Here is a 25563-nt window from a genome sequence, read left to right on the forward strand (position 1 = left end):
TTGATTAATTTTTATAAAATCTTAAGCTTGAGATTAATAATTTATTATTTAATGATTTTTTCTATATTTAATAATAAAATTATTAATGAAATCTTTTTTATTTTATATTTATTATAATTTATAAAGATTTTATATAAAAGATTAAGGGTTTAATATTATTATTCAATTTAATTAAATCTTTATTATAATATATTATTTAGAAGAATTAGAGATTAGAATTCTATAAATTATTAATAATATATTAAAATATATCTAATTATTATATCAATAAAGTTAGAAAATAAATTAATAAGCCGAAATATAATCTTTTAGAATTTCGATTTATTTTTTTATAATTTATAATTAAATAATAATTAATTATATTATAAAATATTATATATTAATTCTAATACTTTATAATATCTTATTTATTATTATTAAACTCTTTAAGAATAATAAAATACTTTTAATAAGATAAGGTTGTAGATTATTATAAATAATAATTTTCAATATTTCAATTGTATTCTTCAATTTAATAATCTTTAAATAAATATTAGCAATTTGGATTTGTATTATAATAGTTTAGACTTATAATAAACTTATAATCGATTTGATTGATTCAAATATGATTTAGATAGTTGTAAAATGTATAACGTGTTTTATCAGTGAGTGGGTTATATCAATGAGTGAATCACTTTCACCTCAATTTATTCTCTCCTTTTTCAATATATATTTATTAACAACTTATAATAAATCCGAATAATCAAAAAGCCCATATATTCCTTATTATTAAAACTATTCAAAAAAACAAAAAAATAAGTATTCGAAAAGCTGTAAAGATATATAATATCCTGAATATAATATTATAATATAAAATCAATAATTCTATTTCTTATTCCAAATATCAATCTAAATCTAATAATCTTTTAGAATTAGAGGAGAATATTATTTCTAAATATATAATTAATATAAATATAAAAGGATTTTTATTTAAATTAAGAAATGTAGAAGATATGGTGAATTATATTCTTGAATTAAGGAATATAAATTGTATTAAAAAGCTTTGAGTATATTGATTTATAAAGCATCGAATTAAATTAAAGATGTATTTTAGTTATATTTATAATTTTCAAAGGGCTTTTTGTAAAAATCCTAAGTTTATTAAAGAGTGGTTTCGATTAATTATAAATATACAAGCGAAATACAGTATTTTGAATAGTGATTTCTATAATTTCAATAAAACAGACTTTATAATAAGTATAATATACCCTGGAATAATAATAACTAATACTGAATGAAATAGTAGAAGCAAAGTAATACAACCAGGTAATAGAAAATGAGCTACAGTAATTATATATAATAATAAAAAGAATGAAACTATACCCCTATTTCTAATAATTTAAGAATAAATTCATTTTTCTAATTAATATACCGAAACCGATTTTTTTGTGGATTAAGCTATTAAATCTATATCTAATGGATAGATAAATAATGAAATAGATTTAGAATGATTAAAATACTTCGATAAATATACTAAGAACCGAAGAAAGGATAGATATCAAATATTGATATTAGATAAGCATAAAAGCCATAAATCAAGAGCTTTTTAAGTATATTGCAAAGAGAATAATATTATATACTTAAGTCTACCACTGTATTCAAGTTATTTAATTTAATCACTTAATATAAACTGTTTTAATAATCTGAAATATTTATATAGTAATCAAATTGATGGATTTATTAAGATATATATTAATCATATTTTGAAGGTTGAATTCTTTATAGCTTTTAAAATTGTATATAAAGAATCGATTATTTTTCAGAATATAAAATTAGAATTTCGAGGAATAGATTTAATTCTATTTAATTCTGAAACTATACTCTCGAAATTAAATATTCGAATTCGTATATCTACCCCCCCCTTTTTCAATCTAAATCAATGGATCTCTCAAATTCCTTATAATCTAATTGAAGTTTTTTTTTAATCAATATTAATCAAATCTTGAATAACTTGTTATCAATCAAGTTCCCCTATACCTATATTTGAGATTATATTAGCTTTAATTAGAAATACAGAGAGATTAGCTTATAAGAATATACTTTTAAATACAGAAATTTGTATACTTCGAAAGACAAATAAGATATTAAATAAGCATTAATATGTGAAAAAAACCTAATTATATTAAAAAGGAATATTTATTAAACAAAAGGCTTTTAATATATTATTTTAGCAAAAGATTGATATTTAGATTTAATACAACAAGTATTAAAAAGAAATAAATTCTAATAAAGAAATGTCTTTTAATTAATACTATAATAAATATGGAAAGACAGATTATAATATAAGAATCTATCAAAATGATATAATAGATCCTAGATTATTAGAATCTTTATAGTTTTAATTAATTGATATTGTTGTTATTGAATAATATGATTTTGAATAAGTGAATTGAGGTGAAAGTGATCCACTCACTGATATGACCCACTCACTGATAAAACACGTTAATATTTAAATTATTAAATAAATCTATAAACAAAAAGATATTAGTTTTAATAGAATTGAAAATGTGGTTTAAGAAAAGAAATTATAGAAATAGATTAGGTGTAGATACTTGGTTAGTTATTTTTGAGATATTTTTGTAATTGTAAAACAATTTTATAGAATTCCTGAATAATAGTAATTAGAATATGCAATAAATTAGTAATAAATATAATCAATATGATCGGGTTATAACTTCGATGGGAATTTAATTAAAATAAAGCTATAACGTTAATAGTTTTTATAAAAATAGTACAAACTGTTAGGGTATGGGTAAAAACTTATATTATACCATAAGAGTAAAAGAACTATAAAAGAGTAAGGCCCTATTTATAAGAGGTAGGGCACACTAGTGGTCTATGCCTGAGGCACGAAGGCAACTATAGAACATGTAGTTGGCGCCGTGACATATATATAATTCTTATTATAAAATCTATTTTATTGAAATTATAGAAATTGTTATTAAGAATACTATATTTCATTCATGTATTTAAAATCAATTGAAATCATTCTTTAATAAACTTAGAATCTTTATAAAAAACTTTTTGAAAATTATAAATATAATTAAAATATATTTTTAATTCTAAATAATACTTTATAAATCAATATATTTAAAACTTTCTAATATACTTTATATTTTTTGATTCAAGAATATAATTTGTTATATCTTTTATATCTTTAAATTTAAATAGAAATTTTTTTATATTTATATTAAATATATATTCAATAATTATTTCCTTTTCTATTTTTATAAAATTATAATAATTTACTTGAATCTCTATTTGATTATTTCAATTGTTGATTTTATTATATAATATAGATTAAAATATTACATAGATTTTCATAGTTTTAATAATTAATAGATTTTTAGATTTATAAATAACTTTAATAATTAAAATAATTCAAGCTTTTTTTGATAATATTTTTATAATAATTTATTGGAATATTGTATATTGAAATTGAAATAGTTGAATAGTATAAAAAGTGGCAACCTGGTGATATTGGTGATCTGGTGATAAACCATGTTATTGGAATATCTATGGTTCTTTGTAACTTACTTCGATTATGCATTCCTGATAAGCAGGGGGAGTCACCATTTCGAGCAGTGCTCGCAATAAATGGGACACATGATACAGCTTAATCGAATAAACCATAGATCAACTTAGACTAGATACTATAAATTGATAACTCGTGAGATATTCTAAACAGATTTTAGCCTAAGAGTTTTGGGGGTTGGATGAATCAGTAGTAAACTCTTGATCGATTCAATCTATCTATCTGTCCATGCCTAGCTAATGCTACACTGGATATGCAATCCACCTATACATCTTACCGAATAGAAAATAAATAAGAAGATCCTCCCATCCCCCTGAACACCCTCCGAGTCTGTTGTGATAAGATCCTGTCCATCACTTACAGCCCGTGATACCCATACGTTCGAAAACGATTGTTACTACATTGCTTCGAATCCATCTTACAAGTTGGTAATATGTGATCTGCCGCACACCCGCTGAAAGGGTATTTATTATAAATCCTTAAATTCTGAATTCCGGCCTCGCTTTCAGATCTAATTTGATTTTGTAAGCTTACTTCAGATCTAAAGCTAACTAGTCATATTTTATTGTGAATACCTACTATAGGTAAGTTCCACTCACTCAATGAATAGGATACCGGGTAATCCCATAGTCTTTATCGAACTAATAGTTTGGATTGGCTTTGGTATCGATTCGCATCATCTCGAGCTGATCATCTCGTTTTCGTAGTAAAGGGGTTGTAATGATTCTGCAAAATCACCACTTATTCCAGGTTTATAATTTCAGGGTACAGAAACTATAACGACCTACCTAGGTACTCATGAAATACATAGGAATTGTATACTAACGCTATATTGTGTATGGATATACACTCGTATTGCACCCATATCAGGCATAGATGCCAAGTTCGGTAGAGGCTTTCTGGAGAGGTAATCATTGTGCCCGGAAGAATGAATCTGGTTGATTGAATGTTGGAATTACTTTGCTTTTACACTGAAATATATGTTTTGTTAATACCTACGGTTCATTGTATACCCAGTTCCGCTTCGTTTGTAATATAGCCACAGTAGCGAATTTGGTACAGCGGACATGTTCTTTCTATTTAAGTTAGAAGTATGATCGACCAAGTACAAACTCATCTTCCGTCACCATTCTCAACACTATCAGAATCGTGATACTCGATACTCAACAGTCTACCTGATCGATTCATCTGCAACAACAACATGTCTACTAATAACGCTTAGTTACTGTTGGGTTGACTTAGTAAAGGGGTGTATTGAGTTCAGTAGTATTATAATTCATGTCTGCCCCCTTCGTACGAAGGGGGCATTGCTAAGCTATATACGCGAAGTGCGTGAGTGGGGTAGAACGTGACATGTTCTCAGTCACGTGTTCCAACAGTTACTAGATTTACACGGATCAAGTCCGATTTCATACATCCCGCAAGATAGCGGCAGCGACGATACAAGCAATACCGACGCGCAGAGTCCCGCCGTTCTCGACACAATTTCTCAGCTCCATGCTCAGAATACCCAACTCCAAGACAAAAATACTGAGCTGCGCATTCAGAATGCGCAGCTGCAAACTGAAGCCGAGAATCACGTCGCCATTTCGGAAATGCAAGGTCGATTTGCGCAGCAACTGAAACAGGAGCACCCGGAGTGCGGATGGTATTTTTGCATGGTTTGCGTCTTGATTTGGTTTTGCCGTTGAGGATACCTAGCTACCTAGGTATTGGGCATTTGGGATGGAGGAAGGGAGATGGGGTGTGTGGATTTGGAGACTGTGGAGAGGGTTGGGAGGACTGCTGATAATCTTCGGGTTGAGAAGATTGGTGTTAATCTTTTTGTTGGGTTGTTAGGATTTATTGGCTTATTCAACTTCTGGTTGGAGGGTTGATACTTGATAGGAGCATTTATAAATTGGTACGGGGTGGGCACTCGGTGTTGACGGCAGGTTGGAAGGATTCAATCTGGCTATCAAGGTCCGGTTGAATTAATAAACTATGATACAGAGAAATGTCTTCTTCACTTGGCATATACTCGTAGCTTGTCAATCGCAAGAAAAATGAAAGTCTAGGCATCTTGAATAACCAAATATCATTCGCCCTTTCTCAATATACTCTTGATGTTTAAAGAATATCAATTTCAGTTGTATGGCTATTGATCTCAATTTGTGTGATACATTACAAATTTACATGATGATGATGATGATGATGGTGATGCCATATCCACACAAAGATGGAAATTTAAGTGAGACTTAATGATATTATGTATCTAGTATCTGAGGAATAGGATGTTGAGAGCGGAAAGGGAGGTGGAGGTCGTTAGGCTGAGATATTTTTGGTTTTGATCAGAAATCATGACTGGGCTAGACGTCCGTTACATATTTTTGATCATCGTTGGATTCTCATGCTTTACAATTGAGGTTCTCGGTCTTCTGTACCACTTTAGGTCGATCAATAGTGCGATACAATATCGTTGATATATCCTCCTCAAATTTCCCCTTGAGGGACTACAGCCTGTTATCTTCACTTGATTCCACGCCAGACTACCTCTCAGGTTACTTAATACTATTTTCTCTTGTCAGAACAATGACCCGTTCGCGAGCCGCACCAGTGAGATTGATGGAAGAGTATGTCGAGAGTGAGGATCGATAGTCTATGTTAAATGCTTCAAAATGAAAGGCAAGAGCGGGTCTACATTTAAAAGGGATCCTTTTTTTATTATGTATCTTCTTCACAAAAAGTGTTTGCTATATCGAGATACTATGAGAAACGGAATCAATTGGTGGCAGTTAAATACCTTTTATACCACAGAATTGAGAACTTGTAAGGCATATTTATACTTGCGTACAAGCGGCTCGTTTCTTGAGGGGATAAATAAAGACTCAAAGTTATAAGAGACTTCCCCAACAGAAGCTTCTACTTGTAGGGTCTTTGATGTATTACTCACTGCTCGAAGGAAGATCGACTATTCAGGAAAGATGTACCTTGTCCTGCGAATCCTTCCCATAACTTGCAGGACAAGAGTAAAAATTGATTTAAGATGATAGTCGGCATTTTGAATTTCCTGTCTGTCTTATCAAAAACGAAATGTTTAATCTAAACAGAAAACATGCTGTCATCCTGTCATTTGAACTAGGAATAGCCTCCGCTATTGCTTCAAAGTTGTATCTCACCCGCGGATCTACTCGAGACTTGTCTGAAAGTGCCCATGAGAGGAGAAGAAACCCCCAAGAATAACACAGGTGACAAGCATCAAAGGGACCCTTCAGGAAGCCACAGCAGTGGATCGAGGATCCATGAAGGCCTGGATATATCTTGTACATGTCTGCCAGTCGCTTCTGAAATAGTCAACTTTCAAGAAGTCAAGAAGATCATGTCAGCCTTTGAAGAGGCGGGAGAAAACGATTGTGAGGGATCTAACCGATATGTATATCGGGACAAGATAATCGAAAGGTTCCGTTTGGGTATCGAGAAATTGTCATGTGAGACACTCAAAGAAATTTACGAGAGCATCATGGGGAAAAGTTTTCAGAAGAACGGAGCACGAATAACCAAAAAGAAGTGAGGAGATAGATGGGAGAGCAGCTGAGAGACTTCATATGCAGCCGAGGATTATGTACATCGTGGAACGTCCTACACTAGCTAGTCTAATCTACTTTTAGTGAGTAGTGAAGAAGCGGAGAGAAGTTGCAGAATAATGGCAAATTTCTAGAGCAGATTAATTTGAAGAAAAGGAAATGAATTCATATTAATTAGACAGACATATCGAGCAAGTAGAAGGTGTTCATTTGAGAATTCCCCCAGTAGCCCATGGAAGCGTGAACCAAGCATGAATTTTGGAGTTTCATTTCAGAAGCTCACCAAGAACCCATTGTATTGATCTCAGACAACAACCACTTGATCTATCGAATGTTAAATCCATAAGGTGTTCTTATTTTCAATTGATGAAGATTCATGTTTGTTCGTTGACAAAATTTGGATGGAGGAAAGAAACTCGCACACCTTTTAATAAGTACCTAGGAAGGATTCACCGCCATTGTGGCAGAATGTTGGAGAAATTTCGCAAAACTCCCATTCTATCTAGAGAGTGGTCAACTGAAATATATTCACGTTGGCCATGGTATTTTGTCTTGTGTGTTTCTGATTTCACAATACTTACATAAATATGCAGATATCGATCAAAATCTGTCAATACCAATGTCTTATTTCAAGGTTAGCACCAGCTTCAACAATGCCAAAACTCAACATGGACACCAGCTCACCCGCTTCAATATAGCATAACCACTCATTGAGCCCAATTTTGGCAGTCGAATTTTACCATACTTCTACTGGTAAATTGTTAATTCTTGCGGCCGAGGGTTCTTTTTTAAAGATATATGATGCCAGAACTTCCAACCAGGTTGGTCAATGTAGAGTCTTTGACTCACAGGCGATTCACGGTATCATTATTAGGGAATTGAATAATTGTTCCATAGAGAATTTGCAGGTAGTTATTTGGGGTGGCCAATGTTTGACCTTAATCCGCAAATCGCAAATTGAGGAAATCATATCTCAACATGTGACCAGTATTACGGAAACTGCGACATCAGCCAGTGACTGGGTTCTCAGTGTTGCCTTTTGTCCTTGGGAAAATGATGGCTGTGTCATGGTTACTGCCCATAATGCAATGGTTCAAGCAACGCTATCAACAGAAGACAGAATCATAAGGTTGCGTCAACTACAACCTTCCTCGCGATCTATGTTGTACTCTGCAAGTCTCGTTTGCGAGAACCAAGATACTGTCATAGTTGCAGCAGGAACTATCTTTGGTGAGGTCATTGTTTGGAAATGTGTTGCTGCTGAAGATAACTCTATATTCCACAATGAAGCCCTTTTTGTTTTCACTGGTCACGAGGGTTCCATTTTTGGAGTGGATATATCTCCACCGATCATGGCCCATGATGGAAAGACGACACGATTACTAGCAAGCTGTAGCGACGATCGTACAATACGGATATGGAATCTTGCGGAGGGCTCACAAAATGATGCAGACGCTATGAAGTTAGCTGCCGACTTACTGCCAAGAGAGACAGGCTTTGGAGAGACAGCAAAACCCCAGCAAGACTCCAATGGCTTCAACCGATGTATTGCGGTAACAATGGGTCATGCGTCTCGTATATGGGGTGTCAAATTTCACTGTCCTGATATTTCAACATTTGGTACCTCGCCAATTACTATTCTTTCTTTTGGAGAAGATTCAACAGCTCAGCAATGGACACTGGAACTTGGGAGCGAGCTTCAAAATGGAACCAAAACCTCTGATTTTTCCAAAACTAGCTCAAATAATCTTGCTAAGTTGACACATATCAAAACTTTTGCATTTCATACTGGAAAGCACATTTGGTCAGCAGCTATCACTCAAATAGAAAACAATCAAAATTTGCTTGTCACTGGTGGAGCAGATGGAAAAATTTCAACATATTGTTTTGAAGAGGAGAGAAAAACAAACCCAACTCCGATTGATGCGTCGAGCAACAATGCCGTGGAAAACTCTGTAATGGATAATTCTGTCGAAGGCTCATATTACTCGGTAGCTTTCGAGCTCGAAGATATGTTGAAGTCTCTTACTACCATTGAAACTTGTTCCAATGAGGAACATGAGCAAGAGTCCGTCGTATCGAAGAAGAACAAGAAGGCGCCTAAAGATGCCTTCAATCGCTATGCATTTGTATCCGAAAGTGATTTCCTGATTACGACAACATTTGGAAGAATCCTCAAGGCCACTATTGGAAATCAGGTCAAGTTCGAGGAAATTTTTCTACCCGAATCCAGCACTCCAGATCTTAAATCATATTCTATCTTGAAAGGAAACTCAAAACTGGGATTATGCGTTTTGGCGGGCACCAATGGGAAGATATTCTTGTATCAACCAGGACTGCCCATCGTTCAAATAGGACAAGTTGAGCGAAAACCATCGGATGTTTTCATCGTCCCAGGGAATGGCAATAAATCAATTGAATTATTGGTTACATTGTTGGGAACACAAGAACTGACAATATTGTCTTTTACCCTGGAATCTCCTGGCTCACAACCTATTATCGACAGAAGAACTCTCTCACTACCCTCGAAATTTATAGTCACAGGTGCTGGTACATGTAACGGCCATCTCATCATTGGCTCTAGAGAAGGCCAAATCGCGGTCCAAGACACTAACACAAACACGATGAGCACATGGAACTCACCTGGTAAGAAGGATGCAATTACTTCCATTGTTGCTGTACCTAAGAGTGGTTCTCAGCAAACAACAAGTTATTTCGCAATCACAAGTCGAGATGGGTTATATGCCATGTTTTCATACGTCAATGAAGCTACACCAAAAATTTCATGCGTACATTCTGCTACACCACCATTCGGACCCATGATTGAAGCTTGTTGGTTTCAAGGGTCTGATTTAATTTTATATGGCTTTAAAAGCAAGAGTCTCATCATATGGAACGAGACCAAACAGTCTGAGATTATGCGTATTGACTGCGGAGGTGCACATCGAGCTCATGCATATTCTCCATTCGGAGGAGCGCAGGGAGGTGGTAGTGGTCACTTGATATATACAAAAGCATCACAACTATTCCTTCATTCCCAGAAAGTTCCTTCTCATCGCAACATCAAACCCGGCGGACATGGGCGAGAAATAAAAACTTGTGCCATAGGAGGCTCTCCACAAATGATAGCCACTGGTGCCGAAGACACCAATATCAGAATCTGGCGTTACGAGAACACCCATCCCCAAACACCGAATCAAAACCCCAATCCACAAACTCTCACCTGCCTTTCCACAATCCAAAAACACACAGCAGGTCTCCAACATCTACACTGGCACAATTCGCACTATCTCTTCAGCAGCGGCGGCGTGGAAGAATTCTACATCTGGCGCATCCAAGCTATCCCTGGCTTCGGTCTCGGAGTCATATGCGAAGCTTCTTGTCCCGATCCCACTGCTGAACAAGATTTACGCATCATGTCTTTTGACGTATCGGATATCCCTGGAAGTAACCACGAAGAAATGATCATCACGCTTGCGTATTCGGATTCGACTTTGCGCACATATCTTTATTCGAGGATTAGTGGATGGAAGTTACTGGTCAGGGGTCAATATACATCTGCATGTTTGATGCAAATAGGCCATCTGCAAGTTTCTCTCTCGGAACTCACTTTCCTAACTGCGGCTACGGATGGAAGTCTCTGTATCTGGAGTGCTCCTCTCGATCTCTCCCATCAACTTCGAACCCCCGCAGAAATTCCAACCTCTCCCCCACAGACCTCCGAACCCATCCTCATCTCCCACACCAAAATCCATCAAAACGCTATCAAAACCCTCGCCTTCAAATATGTCTCCATGTCTAACACCACCCCTCCACATCTCGTAGCCATCACCGGCGGCGACGATAACGCAATCGGTGTAACACTCTATCCCATCTCCTCTTCTGTCCCCAATACAAATCCCAATACTTTCCAGAAACCCATCACCATACTTCTCCCCAATGCACACGCGGCCGCTGTTACAGGACTGGTGTTCATTTCTCGTCCTCATCTTCGTTCTGTAGATACTACAGATAGTGCAGATAAGAAGAAAGAGGAAACGTACATCGTGTCTTCTAGTACCGATCAGCGGGTAAAGACGTGGCGGGTTGGGATTTCTTCTTCTTTTGCAGCTACATCTACAGCTACAACCGCAAGAGAAGAGACATGTCCAGTAGATATCGAGATAATTGGAGATGAATTTACGGCGGTGAGTGATATCGGGGATGTGGGTTTAATTCCTGGGGTTGATGGGAATGAGAATGAGGCGAAAGTGATTATTGTAGGGAATGGAATGGAGATATGGGGATTGGGAGAGACGAAGTAGAAGTTTGAGATTGGAATTGATGGGCGGGGAAGATAGTATAGCATAGCATGATACGATACGATAAAAAATAGGTATAAAAAGGGAAAAGATTCTTTACGAATTCATTACATCATTATTCTAAATGGCGACTAGGCAACTATGATAAATGCCAATGAGCTAGCTAGCCTTTCTACTCCTCTTTCTCCATGCTTTAATTTCCTTCAGCACATTCATGACCAGTGGTACACCCACGGGTCCCAACAATGGCATATAAACCGCGACTTTGTGTTCATCCGGGAAATACACTTGGCCCACCATACTCTTTTCGAAAAATGCTTTTTCTGCCGCCTCTTCCGCGATACGCGCATGAACCAATCCGTCATTGCCTCCTAATCCATCACATGCTTTCCTCAAATGTTCGATAGTTGTGTAGACGCCATCTTGCACGGATTCCGGTATGCTGATTGAAGGAAGCGCGTTAGTCAATCGCGCTAGACTTCCCAGTGTCCCGCTTGCTTTCAGAAGAAGGCCTGCGCTGCGCACGCGTACTAGTGTCATTAGGCGTAGAGGAAGAGACCCGGTTTCGGGGGCACCCATTAAGGACATTAGTTGAGTTGAGAAAGTAAGCATTGCGGGGCGTAAATCTGAGATGTCGGATTGAATCACTACGCCACCCCACTGAGGGATCAACCAACTCTTTCCACCACCTTCGACCTCCATATCGCCTGCATAGAGAATGAAATTGATGGTTGGTGCGCCGCCGATACTAGGACTTAAAGGCCATTCTGCGGCATTGATGAAGCCGCTTAGATCCTCTTTTCGTAGGACATTTCCGCTAACACCGGGGGTAGCATATAGTTGGACTTGAGTATCGATCGTAAAATTGCTGATTGAGGTAAAGCTATCAAGTAATGGTTTCATATGTTCCTCTAGTGCAGCTTCAATATCCCAAGATGAGGGGGTCGCAGTTGGAGTAAAGAGGGAAAAGGTCAAATGATAAGTCCCAGAGTATTTCAATGAACGCGTTGTCCATTTGGCTAGAGTATCTGCCACTTCTGGCGCCAACGCTTTTGGACTCCTCTCTGGTGGGGCAGAACTGGTAGAAAGAAGATATGCAATCATGGCTTGTTCTTCGGCAAACACACCCCTCAACGTATTCGCAATATACGTCGCTAAAGAAGATGATGATGACGAACTCGAAGGGATCTGATTTGGAGGATAGTATATATCTAAGATGGGCGCATATGCTTGTAAATTCGCCGATGATGCTGTTCCGGGTAAAAGTTTAATAGTCAAAGCAACATCCTCTCCCATGCCCCCATATGAGAACCCATTTGTAGTCGCGGAAGCATTGTTCGGCGGGGAAAGCTGCAATCGTAGATGATGGGCGGAGAAATCATTTAAATCATCAAGAGCATGTTGTGTAGTTCGTAGAAGATTTTGAGCTTCATTTTCTTGTAATGATTCGGCTTCTATCGAGATTGTGAGTGGAAATACTGGTCGACATGCCTACGTTCTTCAATTAGTTTTAGCTTTCTCTGTATATGATATTAACATACTCTTCCTTCGGCCCAATCTGTCATCTGATCCAAAGGTAATGGCGCTCTGTAGATTGTAGTCGTCCTCCACCATATTGGCACACCAAGTAACAATATAATAGCCCAGAAAGAAATTAGAACTTGGATTCGCATGCGAGCATTTTCGGGCTTCTCAGGAGGGGGCTCCTTTCTTTTCTTTACTGCTGTCACAGCATTTTCGGGTGATTTATCATCATAAAAGATTTTCACATCTTCATCTACAGTTTCTGTCAGACCTGAGGATGCAGGCTCATTTGTTGATATTGTCATTATGAAGTTTGGATGTCCATTTGTTGATAAGTAGGTACCCAGGTAGGTATGTATGTATGTTTTGATATCGTGGAAAGATGCGCCGCTATCTGCGACAAGCAAGTTTTAGCGACAAGAAGGCTGCTATGAATTGAAATGGATGGACGAGGCTGAATGAGAATTACAAGGCTGAGCCGATGCTTCCGTTGTGGCTCGAGCCCGATAAGGTTAAAGTTGCGTTCTAAGCCTCTGATAGCGGGGACCAGTAGACACTTCACGTGATATTCTCACCAAGTACCTGGTACCTACCCTTACTCTAGTATTTCAAGGGAGTTTCCGTCATATGTCAAACTTCATTGGGAAAAAGATCCGAAGATCCCAGAAAACCGTTAATTGATCAGGTTTTAATTCATCCAACCAAATACATGAAATCAATCAGTGAATCCACCGTCGAGTGTCTTCATCCCATCAGTCGTCGTATGAGGCCAATTGTCATCCGTCCCTATCCACACATACCTAGGCACCTATCCATACATATCCATACACGCAGAGCGCGGCCATACAAACGAATTCAGAGAACGGAGAAGATATTTGTCTGTGAACTCCACATGAATCGCATAAATTGCCAATTTGTGCTATGATTCGTGAGTAAGAGGAAAAGACTGTGCAATGACCCTTAAATCCTGACTCTGCACTGAACATTCTCGTCGGATATGGAACCGCTTTCGCATCATCTGCAGCTTATTCGTTATTATATTCCGAGTATAATGCCTCAGAATCAGCCATACTGTGCGAGGAAGCCGTCCTCCGTGCCGAGGCATACATACCATGTGAGGAATGAAACTCCCCAAAAGGGTCCAACGGCGAGATGTACACATGCATACCCAGACTTCACCCATATTAATATATGTACGGTAAGTTTTTAAGGTACAGTCTTTCTCTCATATCTTCCTTGCCGTCGTCGTCTCTTTCTCCATTCAAATCCTCTTTTCGCACTGAATTCATTCTTTAGATCTAAAGAATCTGGAATTTTATAACTACATGAACATCAAATCTCTCATCTAGGCAATCAATTCTAACAGCATTGCTGCGCTATCCTGACTGGAAAGCTGGACTGGTTCTTGAATGCAGCATTCAAAAGTGAATTGACTACCAGATACCGTATTTTTACGAAGCTTTATCAGTGTTCGTCTGACAACTAGAAATACTTTTACTACATTGTTATCACAATGCCAAGTCAGCTCACATCGCTCCATCCACAGAATGAGTTCGAAATACTAACAATTCAATAGTCCCATTGGCTTTAGCAGCTCCGGCAGCTTTGGCTGGTTTGGCATACGCCAATGCGAAGCTTTCTTTGAGCTACGATTATCAATTATTGGGTGCTGCATTAAAAGCATATTCCTTTACCAGTAAAAGAGAAAAAGATGATCGTCTCAACATGTTTTATATACTCGAAGAGCATGCGAAAGGAAAATTCGCAAACGACACATTCATTATCTTCGAAGGCAAGAAATGGACATTCAAGGAAACGTACGATATAGTCTTGAAATATGGAACATGGCTGAAAACCACCCACAATGTTAAGCCGGAGGAGATTGTTGCTATGGATTTCACCAATTCAGATAATTACTTCTTCTTGTGGTTTGGATTATGGAGTATAGGTGCCAAACCAGCCTTCATTAACTACAACTTGACGGGCAAAGCATTATCCCATTGTGTCAAAGTCTCCACTGCAAGGTTATGTATCGTGGATCCAATGGTTGAAGAGAAACTGACGCAGGAAGTTCGGGATGAGCTTCCGGATATCTCTTTTCAGATTCTCACTCCTGATGTAGAGGCTACGATTATTTCCACTGAAGGTATTCGAGAGCCGGATTCTACTAGATCCAAGCAAACAAAGTCAATGATCGGAATGTTGATATACACCAGTGGTACAACAGGTTTACCAAAACCCGCAGTCCTGGCTTGGGGGAAGGCAAACTTTGGATCGACTATCATGCCAAAATGGAGTGGATACAAACGACCCGATGTCTTATATACTGTGCGTCTACCTCTTCATTTTGTATTTCGAAATACTAATTTCTGTAGTGTATGCCTATGTACCATTCTGCTGCTAGTGTTCTTGCTGTCTTGGCAGCTCTGAACATGGGGGCAACAATATGTATCGGCAGAAAATTTTCTACAAAAACATTTTGGAAGGAAGTTCGAGAATCAAACGCGAATGTTATTCAATATGTCGGCGAAGTCTGTCGCTACCTTCTATCCGCACCTCCCCAACACGATCCCGTGACAGGCGAAAATCTAGATAAGAAAAACAATGTTAGAATGGCGTTTGGAAATGGCCTAAGACCCGATGTATGGAACAAATTCAAGGAACGATTCGATATCAAAACTATTGCTGAATTTTACTCCGCTACTGAAGGTGCAGGAGCTGGCTGGAACTATTCCAATAACGAATTTAGCAGAGGCGCAGTGGGTCGTAACGGATTTATTTACTGGCTTGTATTGAGGAAAGGATGGGCTGTGGTTGAATTGGATGTTGAAACGGAACAACCCCATCGATCGAAAAGTACCGGATTTTGCACCAAAGTACCTTATGGAACTCCAGGAGAAATGCTGTACAAGCTCGATCCCGCCGATATAAGTGCCGGGTATCAAGGGTATTTTAATAATGAAAGCGCCTCCGATAGTAAAGTATTACGAAACGTTTTCGAAAAGGGTGATGCATGGTTTCGAACAGGCGATATCATGACGTGGGAAAATGGTGAAAATGTCTTCTTCAATGATCGAATCGGCGATACATTCCGTTGGAAATCGGAAAATGTATCAACAAACGAAGTCGCAGAAGCATTATCTAGCCATCCGGCTATTCAGGAGGCAAATGTCTATGGAGTTTCCCTGCCCCATCATGATGGACGAGTGGGTTGCGCAGCTGTTACTCTAAAAGATCACAGTCCGAGTATCATGAAGGATTTGGCAGTCCATGCGAAAAAATCACTGCCGAGTTATGCAGTACCGGTGTTTTTGAGAGTTAAGAAAGAGGGAGAGGAAATGGAGATTACGGGCACGGTGAAAATGGTTAAACATGTGATCCGGAAACAGGGAGTGGATCCGAAGGCGATCGAAGAGAGTGGGGATCAGATGTGGTGGTTGACAGGGGATGAATATGTGAAATTTGGTGAGAAGGAGTGGAATGAATTGAATGGGGGCAAGGTCAAACTTTAGGTGAGCTTGTTTTGGGCTTTGAATTTTGAACCGATGAATGCGGATAGGCGTCTAAGCGGTGGAATGGAATTGGAGCAATGGGAATGTGCTTGGTGTTTGGTATTGCATAGGCTCTGGTCGACTGGTTGGTTTTGTTGTACTATTTAAATCAGAAGAGATAGGAAGATTCATGAAAATTTGTTCCTATAACATACATTGTGCAAGTTGCAATTGGTTCCGACCCATCATATCACAAGACATTATGTTCAGATCTCATAATTGAAGATTGTGTTTAATGATATCTATATATATCAACTCGAGATTGCCAATACGTTCCCTATTCATATTATCACCCATAGTGTTAAGCAGTATCGGAGAGTGCATAGGAAAGAGAAAGAGACGGAGAAGAAAAGGAAAAGAAGAACAAAAAGAAAAACGAAAGAGATCATTTTTGCCATTATTTGCACACGGATCAGAGTAACAGTTTCTTCGCCAAACCCCCTTAGCTATCATCATTCTGTTGCGCGCGCAACTACATTCCCAAATCCAAACATCAAGATTCATTACTAACGCTACCCCAATTCAATCCGATCCAATCCATCACTTGCGCACCCTCTCAATCTCACCCCCTCAATCTCAACCACCCCCCTTTTCTCCACTTCACCCCCTCTCTCCCATACAGCAACCCTTCTCTTCTCCCCTCATCCTCCACACTCGCCAGCAGCTCCTCCAACATCCGAAAATCAATCGGTTTGAGGATCCAGCCGTCAAAACCACGGTCGATATACTCATCTCTTTTTGATTCTTCGAGAGAAGCCGAGACGGCGATGATGGGGAGTCGGCCGTAGAGTGATGCGCGGGGGGAGGTGGGGGGGAGGGGGAGAGTGCTGGTTAGGAAGGAGCGGATCAGGGTTGTGGAGGAGAAACCGTTGAGGATGGGCATCTGTGGGGTGGGGAGGAGGTTAGTGTGGTTTAAGTGTGGGAGAGTGGAAGTGGAGGGGAAATTCCGAACCTGTATATCCATCAAAACAATATCAAAACCATCCGGTGTAGCCATCACGGCTTCCGCACATGCTTGCCCATTAATCTTCACCGTAACCACATGTCCTCTTTTCCTGAGCCGTTCTTCCAACAGTCGACTATTCAGCGGATTATCTTCTGCGACGAGGACATTGAGATTGCGGATCTCGGGTTGGGAAGGCAAATCCATGATGGGGAAGGGATATTGCAGTTGGTAATTGGGATTGGTGGTTACGGATTTGGCGGAGAGGGATTGAGAGGGAGATGGAGAGGGAGAGGAGTGCGGACAGGTGCTGGGTGTAGGTATTGATGTGGGGGATTCGATGATTTTGGTTGTGGAGGTGAGGAAGGGGTCTTTGAGGGGGGTGGAAGGAGGGACTTGGAATCTTTCGGGGGTGTTGTATTGGAGGTCATTTTCGGAATCTGGAGTCTTGGTACTGGTGGAGGGAGCGGGAGCATCTTCTTGTGGTGTTCTGGCAGTGAAGTGATGTCCACTCTGGGATTTGCGGAACGGGATTGAAACTGTGACGGTGGTTCCATGCCCAGGCTCGGTGTTGATTACTATTTTGCCGTCGTTAAGTCGGACGAATCGTGCTGCGACGGCGAGACCGAGACCGATGGAGGATTTTTCTCCGTTGAGACATGGCGGTTCGTCTACATCGTCATCGTCGTCGAGGACTTTCTCGAAGTCTTGGAATATGCCGTCGAGTTCTGGCCTAGGAAGATACGGGATTAGTCTCTTGTCATGAGAAAAGTTAGGACTATGTATTCCATGAGTGGAAACTTACTCAGTAAATCCAGAACCATTGTCAGTAAAGAACATCTCGACTCGAGTCTTATCATCATCAGATTCAACATTTTTCAGTCCAACAACCACATCGCCAGCAGTTGAATGCTTCACAGTGTTTGACAGTAAATTAGTAATCATCTGTCTCAAACGCACGCCATCACATTTTACCACGGGAGGAATGTCAGTACTTTCGGCGAACCTGACATTGAGACTCTTCTTTTGACACTCATCACCAAAATCATGGATGACATCGTTCATCATTTCTGCTAAAACAACATTATCATGCGACATTTCAGGATCTTCTCCTTCCGCCTCTGTCAAGCTGAGAAGATCATTCACAACAAGGATAAGAGATCTTGATGCACCTAAAGACTTCTCTAGGTGTAGACGGGCTTGGTCGTCGAGAACTTCCTCGAGTGCTATTTCGAGATACCCAATTATAGCATTCAAAGGGTTTCGAACTTGTGAAAATTAGTAATACACGACGGCTTCCATATTTTGAATGCGTACCTTCAGCTCCAGCTTGTCGAATCAACAATCGTGTCATTCGGTTTTGTTGCACAATAGCTTCTTTTTGCCTCCAGACCTCAATGAATCTTCCATATAATGCACTTAGAACACCTGCAGACTCGACTGAGAGACTCCATATTAGACACCATAAATAAAGCTTGGGGACAAACCAACCTTGTTCTCGTGTCCATTCCCGACTAGTGCCTATAACACGCTGACTCCATCTCTTGAAACTTGCCCTTGGCTCAAGATACTCTGTACCAGGCTTATATATTTTCTCATTTGGATTTCCAGCCCACTTGACCTCTTTTAGCTGACCCTTACGAAAAAATACCAAAAAGTCTGATCCTGACAGAGACAATGGAATCACCAGGAATCCTGAGATCAAAACAAAATGCGCAGGAAACATGATATCTGTACAGTCCGCAGAGATATTCTGAGTGTAGAAGACAGACGTATGCGACTTCTTGCGGATATACTGAAGTAGAGAAATACTTTCATTGTAGGCGTACAAACGCCCAATTGTTCTTGCCTCGTCTTTAATGGCCAAGAACCCAAAATCTGCTTCAAACATTTGCAATAAATCTCTGGATGAAGCAGCGACATATTGTGATGGCGAAGTTTTAGGAGGCGCTTTTCCGAGATGTCGTCGTGCTTGTATCCGAGAGAGATAGGTTAATTTCTCAATGTTGTTGCTTGTACAGTCTCCTAAACTTCGGCAGAGCTCCCTCATTGGGAACGAAACCCTCTTTCCTTCTAGGCCATAATCATGACATGAGATCAAACCCCATAATCGACCTTCTACTATCAAAGAGATGGAGAATGAAGCCCGTACACCCATGTTTGTCAGATATTTGATGTGAACGGGTGACATGGCCCTTAAATATGCTGATGAAAGATTGAGGTTTTTGGGATTATATTTTCCAGTTGAAGACATAAGTCTGGCTGTCTTTTCCGTTCGATCATAGAGTAATCTTATCTTGTTAAGTGCATAAAGCTGCCGAGCCTGAATTGGTATGTCGGTATTCGGAAACTTGAGGCCACGGTAGAGATCCAATGATGCTCTCTCATCAATGTACTCTGCTCTAACCAACCCTGCATTATCTTCATCAAACTGATAAGCCATGACCCTGTGAAATCCGGTCAGATCAAAGACAAGACCAACAACTATGTCGAGTAGAGATGCTATAGAGGTAGCTGAATTCAGCTGCTCCTGAACCTCACAGCCGAGATGAAACATTTCCATCTCGCCGAGCCTGTTCTTGGTCCTCTGTATCGTGCGAAACGGCTCACTATATTTTGTGGTTGATACAACTCGCTCCTCCTCTGTAGCTTGGTTATCGATAATATTGACCTGTTCTCCAGGCAGGTTCCAGTTCTCCGGAGGGACGTCAGTCATCAAATTATTCTTCGCCTCAAACTCGCATATGAACAAGCCCGCATCCTCACGGAAGTGTAAAGCACAATACATAGGGATATAAGGAATTGACTCCAGCATCGTGGTAAAAATATCTGGATGTGCTTTAAGATGTTCTTTTTGATGCCAGAGCTTTCTGGATTCAATTCTGGCTCTAAAGTCCAATTCGTACACTGGAGTTAGCAATTGAGTGAAGCATGGTAGTGCGAAAAGATCTTCAGGCTTGCGGCCAATAATACTTTCTGCATTCTCACTTGCAATCCGGACCAAGAAACGGCCATCGTCCTTTTCCTCAATAGCTAATAATGCCCCAAAGCTTTGAATGGATCCAGGAATTTGAATGGGTTCGTCTTCACAACGACGAACAATCTCATTAATAGCATAGTTGGGAGTGGGTTTACTGTCAGAGATCAAATGATGGGTTGACGTTGTAATGAAAGTGTGTTGAGACTGCGATGATGGCTGGCAGGATTCTGCCAAAACTACTTTTGGGTGCCTTTGATTAATTCCACCTTCAGTCTCAGGTACTTCAACCGGAACATTTGCCGAACCTGTATCATCTGGCACTTCATGAGATTTCGCAACACCATAGTCATTGGGCTTCGTATCAAGAACTATATTCGTCGTTAGTCAATATTCCAACAAAGACTCAGAGGGCCAATCTCTACCTGACTCTGTTTCGATACGGATTGGAAACACCCTCTCAATTCGAAGTGATCCATCCGCATGCTTCTGCCCATTTGTGATGATGTCAATTCTTCCTGAGCCATTGACTATGATAGGCGAAGGTTGGTGCGTCATGTCGAATTAATCTAGTGCCTGGCCCAAAAATAGATACTTTTGAGACTATCGCGGACATATGTATTGTTCAAGACTATTCAAGTATTCAGCAAATGGTCATGAGATGTGATTTGTCATGATCGTGATGATGCTTTCTTTATATTTACCATAGTTGCACATGCGTGATTGGGGTAGACAAGAACCAACCACCTTGGTGCCCGAACCAAACGGCGTTCTTTTATTTTCAACATCACAAATTCAAGACCATACTAATGGACAATAAAGCAATTTTCAAGACTCGAATGTTCAAGCAGTCCTCGATTCTCACAGGGATGAATCATTCTCGTGAAAATCAATTCGAGGAGACGAAAAAAGAACGGCAATGAAAGATCCATAGAGACGACTTCGGCGTGCAAGTGAATCAAGACATATTGCTAAACTTCTACGAAGGGAATATTTGAGGGCCGCGTCCAGTCACCAAAGATGACACTCATGTCCTGCAAAGAATCGATAGGCAGCCACTTTACCCCGATGTGCAAGCTGTAAACACACCAATCAGCTTCAGGATGTAACTTGATGACATCCGGTAAAGCAAATTTAAAACACATCTGTGTATCATGTCCTTCACTGTACCAAACGGTCTTGTAAGCGCGAAAGCTTGGGTGATTTCGAACTTCCTTTTGATTACATGCTCACCTCCCATGAATAGATAATTCGAAGTTTAAGAATATGTATTGACAACACAACAGCCACTGACTTGGCAGGTTGTTGATTTCTAAGGGTTTCCACATACTGGCGTGAGCTGAATGAATATTTAACCGTGCTACCTGTGGACAGGAAAATCAAATCCGTCGAATCGAATATTGGGAGTGAGAAAGAGGGTGAGAAGCAGGGAGATACAAAAGGTCAGATAAAATACAATAAGTGTGACTTCGACTGGTAAGGGTTACAGCTCGCCGATCCGAGCGGCTTGACTGATTTGGACGGCTGCAGCTACCCAAGGGAGCCAGGCTCGGTATGATCCAATTAGCCGTAATGCCTAAGGCATCAAAAGATTCTCGTCGCTTGAGACGGACCGGGTAGGAACTTCAGGCCGTTTGTGTGATTTGCTTGTACTAAGTCTCTAAAATTGAGGCTATCCCCATATTTTGATCGACCTTCGTATCGTTTAGACGTGCCAGCACATTTTACACTCCAGCTGAGGACTTCTGCAGCATTTTAGTACCTACCTCCATGTACGATAATACGCCTTTCGCAATTTTCTATATATCACCGCCATGCAAGTCTATCAATGGAGTATATAATTTCTTATTCCCCGCATCCAAATAGGTGACCGACTTTTGAAGGCGTCACTGAACCACACGCCATGACTTTATTAATATGAGGGGGATGAGGGGGGAATCTTCTCTTATCTTTCTCTCCTCTTCCTATTCATAAACTCTCAGTTATCTTCCAACAATCGAAATAATTCAATACTCATCAACTAATTTATAATACTGTCTTGCTGAAAATGGAGCGACTTATTAGTGCTATTCGTACCACTCCATTAATTGACAGCCGCGCACGCCCATTGCTCATCCCTTCATCTAAGACCAAACGCTCCTTACTAGGCATTACTACTGAGGCTGATGGAGATGCCCTAAAAGCTGCTCGTTCAACTTTGGCACACATTCGAGCTACAAACCAACTTGCAGAAATTCTTGGTTGTCCCCCAACATGGAATGATGTCTTGAAAGCCATTGCGAAAGAGAACGAAAAGCCAGGCTATGTGTGGATAAAACAATGTCTGAAAGGAATCGAGACAATCATTCTTGATGATTCCTTAAGCACGGAAAATGGAGTTTTCGACTATTCATGGCATGACAACTTAACAAGAAGTTAGTATCTTCAGGTTTCCCCGCTCTCGTATAGATGTTGTGTTACCTCGATATGGTACGTACCTGCTTGTCTAACGCTCCGCTAATCTTGGCTATCGTAGGTAAGTGCAGGAGGATAGTAAGAATCGAAAATTTTGCAGCAGTCATAGTTGATCGGAACATCAAATTGTTCGCGATCTCTGAAGATAAATTCTTTGATTCAGTGGTCGAGGATCTTCAAAAGGGTATAAATGATGCACTTTCTGATACCAATGTTGTCGGCTTTATATCAGCTATCTGTTATAAAACAAGGCTTGATATACCTTGGGTTTGTTCTCTCGAAATGGTAAAATTGACCTTGATACAATGTATTTGGAAACAACAAGCCGAGGGTCATAGTCGCTTTAAAGGGTTCGATCGCCAAATTTTGAACTCCTGGATCCTTCACATGACAGCTGGACTTATCCAACGTTCCGAGAGTTTCCACAAGAAACCAATCCAGTTCCATACTGGTTTGGGCGACGATGACGTATCTCTTACTCGCTCTTCACCATCATATCTACAAGACTTTATTCGCGAGTATTCGGACGTTCCAATCATTTTGGTTCATTCTGGTTATCCATGGACAAAGGAAACGGGATACTTAGCTACGGTACATTCGAATGTGTATGTTGATATTGGTGAAGTGTTTTCTTGTGTCAGCCAGGATGGCCAAGAAGGTGTTATTCGCGATCTTCTAGAGTTTTGTCCCACAGAAAAGATTGTGTGGAGCACAAACGGGCATGATCTTCCAGAAACTTATTTACTCGCACAAATTCGATCTCGCGAAGCCTTTGAAAAAGTAAGATTTTCCCATCATCGATTAGGAATGTGACATATATTCAATCATACTGATGATCTCCAGGTCCTCGCAGAGTATGTGACTAAGAAAGCATTGACTATTGAGCAAGCTGTTAAAGTTGTTGAAGATATATTCTTCAACACATCTAATCAGCTTTATGCTCTCCAGTTGAAATTGAGGCCGACGGAAACACAGGCCGTTGAACAAGTTGTTAACGGGTTGGACAGAACCAGAACAGTTAATGGGGTTGACGGTACCAAGGATGTCTACCACAAAAACGGCGTCGGAGCCATTGACAAAGTTAATGGGACCAATAGAATTGACGGGATCGATGGGAGTAACGGGATCAAGAGAACCAGTCATGCAGATGCTTCAAAATCTCCATCAGACCTTGAGATATTTGAATCATTCATGGTACAACACCCGGGAATCAAATTTCTGCGTGTACAATTTGTCGACTACTGCTCCATTACTCGATTACGGATTTTACCGATCAAAAGTGTTCGCAATCTTCTTTGCGACGAAAAGGCTAATGTTTCTATCGGTATCACTAATAGTTGTTTGACTCTCACGCCAGACGACCATCGGATTGATTCGGTTTCTCCCAGAGACGAATCTAGGTCTCTAACCGCAGTCCTATCTTCTATGCGACCTGGTCCATTTCGTGGGTACGCTTCGGCACAGGGAGAGCTTCGCAATCCTGACAATTCGCCACTTGATGTATGCCCGCGAACTACTCTTCGAAGTATAGTGAGCAGAGCGAAGAATCACGGTCTTGAATTTCTTGTCGGCTTTGAGATTGAAGTCATATTCATGAAAGGCACACTTAAAGAGGACAATACCCACGTGTATGCTCCCCTTCCAGGTTCGGACTCTCATTGCTGGGGATCCAACAACGCACTTTCTCCCGCTGTCATAGATGTTATGGATGAGATAAACGAGAAACTTTCCAATGCCGGTATTGATCTCGAGCAGTGGCATCCAGAATCAGCCACTGGTCAATTTGAGTTTGTCCTACCTGCATGTGCACCCATTGAGGCTGTAGATATACTTTTACAGACCCGAGAAATCATCGCCACGGTTGCACGAACTCATGGATGGCGTGCTACATTGCACCCAAAACCTCTTCCCAACAAATTGGGCACGGGAGCACATGTTCACCTGTCCATATCGACCCCGGAAGGAGAGAAGGAACAAACGTATACTCATTTTTATGCAGGAATACTGAAACATCTTCGTGCAATTACGGCTTTCACCTACGGTAATCCTGCCAGCTATGATCGCATGCTTGCAGTTGGTGGCTGGGCCGGCAGTACATGGGTGGCTTGGGGTTACCAAAATCGAGAAACAGCCCTACGTAAGATTGACGGGTCGCACTGGGAGTTCAGATGTATGGATGGCCTTGCCAATGTTTACTTGGCTTTAGCAGCTGTAATTGGTGCAGGTGTAGAAGGCGTGATTTCAAAAGACAAGATGACATGGCTTGACTGCCACATGAACCCTGCTGAAGTTAGTCAAGCAGCCAGAGATGATTACAACATCGAAGAAATGTTGCCAAGTACTTTGGATGAGGCACTTGCCGCTCTCAAAATTGACCAAGGTATGTACAAGATACTCGGTGAAGCTGTGGTGGCCACATATATTGCGATGAAACAAGGTGAGCTGGAGCTCATGAATAGCATGAAGGATGAGCAGAGAAGAAACTGGTTGATTGAGAGATATTGAAGTGGCAGCCCCACAGCCTATTGGGCCACCTGCAAGAGATTCGGCTGTCATTTTCTAGCGCTTTGGAGGCTCGTCTGGATTTCAATGCGATGAATGAGGGGTTGAACCCTGCTTTAATGATAATATGGCGATGTATGTTGAGGCGTTGTACTTTTTCGTTGAAGGATCGCA

General features: G+C 40.0%; 7 protein-coding genes across 7 annotated transcripts; 5 read left to right on the plus strand and 2 right to left on the minus strand.

Annotated features, from left to right (window-relative positions):
- Positions 1 to 4852: 4852 nt before the first annotated feature.
- EAE97_007312 (uncharacterized protein) lies at positions 4853 to 5265 on the plus strand (the record flags this gene model as incomplete). Its single annotated transcript, XM_038877827.1, has 2 exons — positions 4853 to 4867; positions 4954 to 5265. The coding sequence occupies 2 exons, from the start codon at positions 4853 to 4855 to the stop codon at positions 5263 to 5265; spliced, it is 327 nt and encodes a 108-aa protein (XP_038731312.1).
- A 1502-nt stretch (positions 5266 to 6767) lies between these two features.
- On the plus strand, positions 6768 to 7124 carry EAE97_007313 (uncharacterized protein; the record flags this gene model as incomplete). The annotated part of the gene is made up of 1 exon (XM_038877828.1): positions 6768 to 7124. The coding sequence occupies one exon, from the start codon at positions 6768 to 6770 to the stop codon at positions 7122 to 7124; it is 357 nt and encodes a 118-aa protein (XP_038731313.1).
- Positions 7125 to 7684: 560 nt separating this feature from the next.
- Positions 7685 to 11518, plus strand: EAE97_007314 (uncharacterized protein; the record flags this gene model as incomplete). Its single annotated transcript, XM_038877829.1, has 2 exons — positions 7685 to 7771; positions 7836 to 11518. The coding sequence occupies 2 exons, from the start codon at positions 7685 to 7687 to the stop codon at positions 11439 to 11441; spliced, it is 3693 nt and encodes a 1230-aa protein (XP_038731314.1). The 3' UTR covers positions 11442 to 11518.
- EAE97_007315 (uncharacterized protein) lies at positions 11519 to 13267 on the minus strand (the record flags this gene model as incomplete). Its single annotated transcript, XM_038877830.1, has 2 exons — positions 11519 to 12929; positions 12980 to 13267. 2 exons carry the CDS (start codon positions 13265 to 13267, stop codon positions 11598 to 11600), a joined length of 1620 nt encoding a protein of 539 aa, XP_038731315.1. The 3' UTR covers positions 11519 to 11597.
- Positions 13268 to 13781: 514 nt separating this feature from the next.
- EAE97_007316 (uncharacterized protein) lies at positions 13782 to 16663 on the plus strand. The gene is made up of 3 exons (XM_038877831.1): positions 13782 to 14482; positions 14539 to 15290; positions 15338 to 16663. Exons 1-3 carry the CDS (start codon positions 14476 to 14478, stop codon positions 16472 to 16474), a joined length of 1896 nt encoding a protein of 631 aa, XP_038731316.1. The 5' UTR covers positions 13782 to 14475; the 3' UTR covers positions 16475 to 16663.
- Positions 16664 to 17075: 412 nt separating this feature from the next.
- EAE97_007317 (uncharacterized protein) lies at positions 17076 to 20991 on the minus strand (the record flags this gene model as incomplete). The annotated part of the gene is made up of 6 exons (XM_038877832.1): positions 17076 to 17396; positions 17466 to 18189; positions 18262 to 18724; positions 18774 to 18896; positions 18948 to 20804; positions 20859 to 20991. The coding sequence occupies 6 exons, from the start codon at positions 20989 to 20991 to the stop codon at positions 17076 to 17078; spliced, it is 3621 nt and encodes a 1206-aa protein (XP_038731317.1).
- Positions 20992 to 22480: 1489 nt separating this feature from the next.
- On the plus strand, positions 22481 to 25392 carry EAE97_007318 (uncharacterized protein; the record flags this gene model as incomplete). The annotated part of the gene is made up of 3 exons (XM_038877833.1): positions 22481 to 22847; positions 22949 to 23667; positions 23731 to 25392. The coding sequence occupies 3 exons, from the start codon at positions 22481 to 22483 to the stop codon at positions 25390 to 25392; spliced, it is 2748 nt and encodes a 915-aa protein (XP_038731318.1).
- Positions 25393 to 25563: the final 171 nt, after the last annotated feature.

Source organism: Botrytis byssoidea (genome assembly GCF_014898295.1).
Source record: "Botrytis byssoidea strain MUCL 94 chromosome Unknown BBYS_014, whole genome shotgun sequence".
NCBI classification, from domain to species: Eukaryota; Fungi; Ascomycota; class Leotiomycetes; order Helotiales; family Sclerotiniaceae; genus Botrytis; species Botrytis byssoidea.

Excerpts from the sequence above, each read along its gene's own strand:
- EAE97_007316 (XM_038877831.1), top strand. Across the intron at positions 15,291-15,337 it reads GACCCGATGTCTTATATACT|TGTATGCCTATGTACCATTC; the intron begins GTGCGTCTACCT and ends TAATTTCTGTAG.